At 44.3% G+C, this 6,000-nt stretch overlaps 1 protein-coding gene across 1 annotated transcript in view; it reads right to left on the bottom strand.

Annotated features, from left to right (window-relative positions):
- Positions 1-342: 342 nt before the first annotated feature.
- Positions 343-6,000, bottom strand: part of dlgap2a (discs, large (Drosophila) homolog-associated protein 2a) — a 122,518-nt gene continuing 116,860 nt past the window's right edge. Inside the window, exons 10-11 of the mRNA XM_052024573.1 lie at positions 1,761-1,913; positions 343-561 (exon numbers count right to left, since the gene is read on the bottom strand). Of these exons, the coding sequence (XP_051880533.1) occupies positions 343-561; positions 1,761-1,913 (372 nt within the window). The remainder of the gene's footprint in view (positions 562-1,760; positions 1,914-6,000) is intronic.

Raw genomic sequence — 6,000 nt, 5'->3', positions numbered from 1 at the left:
GCTGAACTTGCTTTCTTCCTCAAGAGATCCTTCACTGAAATAGTCTCTGAGAGAGTGTGATGGTTAGGTGGATTAATTAGTGCAACCTTTCAGGATTGGTTCCTCTCACAGAACGTCGGGATTTCTGCACTGAGTTCAGAAAACCCAGAACTATAATCATTCCACTGTGATGTATGCTACAATGAACACAACAGCAAGACCATACACGGTGGCAGCTGGACAAGAATTACCATGGAAACCCCATCACTAATTCCATCGGGCTTGAATGTGAGAGATGTACATGACAAATACCGAGAGCCAATGGTAAACAGAAAAAAGAGGGCATTTTGCAAGGGACTATGTCTAGAGCCTGGTTTGTGCCTCGGGGATGTAGATCTCGATGCTGTCTGCACGCTCGGTGGCCGAGTTCTGTCGGAAGGAAGCCGCCCTCTTGGCGGCCATCAGCCGTTTCCGGGCCTCCTGCCTCTGTCTGTCAGGAAGGTCGAGAGACTTTTCTCGCACAATGGGGATCTTTCCTTTTGGTGGCTTCTTTGGTACTGGAGGCGGAATCTTCTTTTCCTCCTAGATAATTATGAAATAGTGATTATTACTGTTACACAGAAGAAAAACCAAAGTAAAATTATTTAATCTGGGCTGCTCCACAACACCATCCGACCCAAGGAGATAATTTCTACCCTCAGCAAGTTTTCTTACAGAGGGCAGTCATCATTCCCATTACAGGAAGGACATGGGGGCTTTGGAGAGGGTGCAGAAGAGGTTCACCAGGATGCTGCCTGGATTAGAGGGCATGAGCTATAAGGAGAGGTTGGACAAACTTGGGTTGTTCTCTCTGGAGCGGTGGAGGCTGAGGGGAGACAATCAGAATCTTTCTCCTCATGTACTAGAGGACATACATTTAAGGTGAGGGCGGAAAGTTTAATGGGGATGTGTGGGGCAAGTTTCTTTACGCAGAGGGTGATGGGTGTCTGGAATGGAGGGAGGCAAAGGACAAGAAATTATAGGCTTGGTTAACCTGACTTCAGTGCTTGGTAAGATTTTTAGAGTCCATTATTAAGGAGTGTGATAAAATAGGCTGAAGTCAGCATGGTTGCTTTAAGGGGAGATCTTGCCTGACACATCTGTTGGAATTCTTTGAGGGAGTAACAGGCAGGATAGGCAAAGGAGAGTCAGTGGATGTTGTTTACTTGGATTTTCAGAAGGCCTTTGACAAGGTGCTGCACATGAGGCTGCTGAACAAGATAAGAGCTCGTAGTGTTACTGCCTTTTTCCCAGGTTTGTGGAATCAAGAACAAGAGGGCATAGGTTTAGGTTGAGAGGGAAGAGATTTAGTAGGAAACTGAGGGGTAACTTTTTCACCCAGAGGATGTTCTGTATATTGAACGAGCTGCCAGAGGAAGTAGGTGAGGCAGGTACATTAACAATATTTAAAAGACACTTGGACAGGTACATGGATAGGAAAGGTTTGAGTGATATGAGCCTAGCACGGCCAAATGGGACTGGCTTAGATAGACATCTTGGTCAGCATGGACCAATTGGGCCGAAGGGCCTGTTTCCATGCTGTATGACTCTATGAATGTGTATCACTGCCTCAGGATCAGCATCCATCCAGTTCCCTTCTAATCTAATGATGATGCCTGACTCTATGCTCAATAACTACCCTCCACAAGGACCCCTTGAGTCAGTGACTTTGTCCAAAGGGTAATGAAGGATGGCAATTAATTCCAGTTTTCCCAGGATAGAATAAATATTTAACACCTCACCTGTTTTTCCAGTGGCTCGATAGGTTTCCAATCATTTGCCTTCAGCTGGTGCAGTTCGTCAAACTTCATGCTGACATCTTCAATGGAGAGCTGCAGGAGGTCCCAAAACCCTGCTAGATCCTGGGAGGTAGGACGTGGCATTGCACTCGGGTCCTGGTAAGTAGCAGAGCAACTCAGTAACAGGTCAGAACCAGGCGGGAGGTATTCTTAAACCACTGAAGAATAGCATTTATAATTTGTGACTCGTCAAAGCTTTAATTATATTGGCAGGGTGTAGCTCACTGCCTGAAATATTGGTGGAGTGTAGCTCACTGCCTGAAATATTGGTAGGGTGTAGATCACTGCCTGAAATATTGGTGGGATGTGGCTCACTGCCTGATATATTGGTGGGGTATAGCTCACTGTCTGAAATATTGGTGGGGTGTAGCTCACTGCTTGAAATATTGGTGGGGTGTAGCTCACTGCTTGAAATATTGGTAGGGTGTAGCTCATTGCCTGAAATATTGGTAGGGTGTAGCTCATTGCCTGAAATATTGGTGGGGTGTAGCTCACGGCCTGATATATTGGTAGGGTGTAGCTCACTGCTGGAAATATTGGCAGGCTGTAGCTCACTGCCTGAAATATTGGTGTGGTGTAGCTCATGACTTGAACCCTTGATTTCACTTAGTAAGTCCCTGGCTAAGGACCTGATCTCCAGCAAACTACGACACGGTGGATGGGGAGCTGGGACCTGGAATTAGTCTCAATAACTCTTTTTCAGCCAGTATGGACATGATGGTGTGATGGCCTTTTACTGTACCACAAGTTTCTGGGATTCTGTCAACCGTATTTCTATATTTGCTAAAATAGTAAACTGTTTGTCTTAATGTTAACATTAGCTACAAGAATACTTTGACATGTACAAATGCAAGGCAAAGATGTTAGTTCAATTAGCTTAAAAAAAAGTTGTTGATTAACATTGCTTTGTCCTTGCCAAATATTCCACCATCTCTTGTCGATGAGACCCTGGTGATTTTCACTGTGAAATGTCAATACTTCAATGTCTCCACAAAGCACAACCGAAACGTGACAGTAATCTTTTCACGTCTTGAGAATGATGTCTTGTGAGGAGCACGATAATTCAACAGAAATGCAGAAAGTAAGATGCAATGTTTGAAACTACATTTTAATCTGAAAGTTAATCCTTTCTTTTATCTTGGTCTCCTGGTGATAAATGTGGTGATTTTTTTAAATGAAACTGAACTGTTTATGTGGCTGCATATCAGAGAAAATTATTTTTACTGTCACCATATAATCTCCTCATAATCTTGAATGTTTTTGAGGTTTTTGAAAATAAGAAGGAGGGGCAAGGAACACGGACTGGAGTTTTCAATGACAACTTGTCCTCTCTGCCGCTATTAAAATAATGGCATTTGCAAAAAACCCAGAACCATGAAATGATCAAATCAGAGAGAAGCTTATGCTGATACACACCCCACACACTGGCCCCGCTGACCTGTACCGCTTCTGTTGTAGGTGTAGAGGGAAGCAGATGGAACATGGTGTGGGATGGTTGGGTCTTGGTTGTGACTGGTCCCTTACCATGTTGAGACCCTGACACTCTTTGTAAGGGTTGTCCTACCATTCCAAGGAAGCCTGCAGTCAGTGAGAGGAGGAGGAAGAGGGGAGGAGGGGTGGAGGAGGAGGTGGAGGGGGAGAAGGGGAGGGAGAAAGAGGGGGGAGGGAGAAAGGGGGGAGGAGGGAGGATGAGGGGGAGGACAAGGGGGAGGGAGGAGGAGAGGAGAGGAGGAGGAGGAGGAGGGGGGGGAAGGAGGGACAGGAAAACTTCAAGTATGAGTTCCCAGTTGCCTAGCTGAGTTGTGCTCTACTGGATCCATGGAAGTGGGGCCATGGAGAAGATGTGTGGTGCCCCCAGCCATCAATCCCTCCACCCAACCCAAACCCCCAACTGTCCAACATCTGAGCAACATGGTCCCAGATTCCCACAGCTGGAGCACGAGGACTGGAGATCCACCCACTTCCACATGTGAATGAGGGGAATTTACAGTGATCCAGTTGGAAGCCACCAACGGGTGCAATGCCAGAACTTCCCCAGAATTTTTAGTCCTAACAAACCTGTGCTAGGGTTAAACAATAAAAGCCTTTTATTTTACAGTTGCCCCCAGTACATGTTGCTTTTGTTTAATAATTCTGTGGACACATTAGTTATTTTCCAACAAATCTCTCTAAGGGCACTTAAAATGAATTTTGTCAGGTGAGAAAACATTTCATCCAGAATTCTGCATCTCCAAGGAGGTCGAAAGTACAAGTAACACTGTGCAGCTTCAGGTGACAAAGTATCCGCACAGACAGAGCATGTTGTTGTGCAGATGGTTCTTCAGAACCGTGGAGGTCAGTCTAACAACTTAGTCACTGCTACAACTGATCAGAAGATCAAGAAAAACTTAGCATCAGTTTTCATTATTACACCTGAGCTTGCAAACATACTGTGGCTTTTGAAATGACTTCTCTTTAGCCACCAATCCTCAATCAAGGATAGCTGTGCTATTTTAGGAAAAAACACCTAGTGCAGATGTTTGCATGAACATGTTAATGATGTTAATTGTTAGATAAGAATGTTAGATTCATAAATAAAAGTGAAAATGCTGGAAAAACTCAACAGGTCAGGCAGCATCTGTGGGACTAGAAACAGTTAATGTTTCAGGTCTGGCAGACTTTGTATTTGGCACTTGCAGTTTGTTTGATTTTCAAGGTCAGGTTCATATTCTACCCTGAATATACATCACCTCTTCCACCAGTTTTGAGATCCAGAGCATAATTTTAAACTCAAAAGAAATCAACTTAGTTATACTCAACACATCTTAGAATAAATGCAGATGTGCTGAGAGCATCTTCTATTGTGGCCGAGAGGGAACTGGATAAATATATGGTGGAGAAAAAGCTGTAAGGCCACTCGAAAAAAGGTGGAACTACAGAGCTGCTCTGGTGGAGAGCTGGCATGGACACGATGGGCCAAATGGCCTCCTTCTGTGCCGTAGCCATTCTATGATTCAATGGTAAATGACATGGTAATCCTCTTAGGGAAAGAAAAGATTAAATAATTTGAAGCATGACACAAATGTAATTAAATCTACTCCTGAAGTTCTCTAGTTAATTGCCTGTTTGAAGTTATAGCTCAGAGTACACCTTCCAATAATAAGTCTTGTTCAGTGTTGGACATTTGCTGCTGATTATGATTTTCCAGTTAACTATCTCCACTTGTAAATCCCAAAGGTTCTCCATGGCAAGGTCGATACAATCAGTGGGGATTAGGAATGAAGTGAAACTTGGAGCTATTGGACCTGTGCAGATCTCCACAACAACAGATTGCTCAGTTGCCTTGGTGTTCATTCTACTTGTGGCACAACCCAAGAAAGCGATAAGTTCCGGCAAGATCACAGCAACTGGTGGGATTGCAGTCTGGAGGATTGCAGACACTGGTGTTGCCCAGAGAGGCAGTGCAGGGACCACCATTTTCCAATATAAATTAATGATTTAAACATACTGTAGGTATGCAGGGTAACATTTCCAAATGTGTGGATTATACAATAGTGAGGAGAAGGGTCGCAGAACGAAGACAAGAATGGAGAGTTTCCAGCTGTGGAATTGGTGAACTTCCATAGCATCTGCTTGTTTATTAAGAAATGGCAGAGAGTCAAGCATTTATAAAGAACGGTGGGTGACACTGTGCTACACTTTAATTTAGAGTAAAATCATCACAGCTGTGCAGGGGGTCACCGAGAAACAATGAAAAATCCAGCTGTATAAAATGTTGGTGAGGCCGCAGCTGGAGTATTGTGGACAGTTTGGACAGTTTTGGTCACCTCGTTTTAGGAAGGATGTCATTAAGCTGGAAAGAGCACACAGAAGGTTGACGAGAATGTGGCCAGGACTCGAGGGCTGAGTTACAGGCGAGGACTTTATTCCTTGGAAGGTAGAAGATTAAGGGGTGTCCTTATGAAGGTGGATAAAATCATGATGGGCATAGATAGGGTGAATGCACACAGTCTTTTTCCTAGGGAAAGGGAACCAAGAACTAGAGGGCATAGGTTTAAGGAGAGGGGGGGGGGAAGATTTAAAAGGGAACTGAGGGGTAACTTTATCACCCAGAGGGTGGTGGGTATATGGAACGAGCTGCTAGAGGAAGTGGTTGAGGCAGGTACAACAGCAACATTTAAAAGACACTTGTACAGGTACATGG

The sequence above is a fragment of the Pristis pectinata genome, chromosome 10, assembly GCF_009764475.1.
Source record: "Pristis pectinata isolate sPriPec2 chromosome 10, sPriPec2.1.pri, whole genome shotgun sequence".
Classification (NCBI taxonomy): Eukaryota; Metazoa; Chordata; class Chondrichthyes; order Rhinopristiformes; family Pristidae; genus Pristis; species Pristis pectinata.
This window is presented reverse-complemented; position numbering and strand designations above follow the sequence as displayed.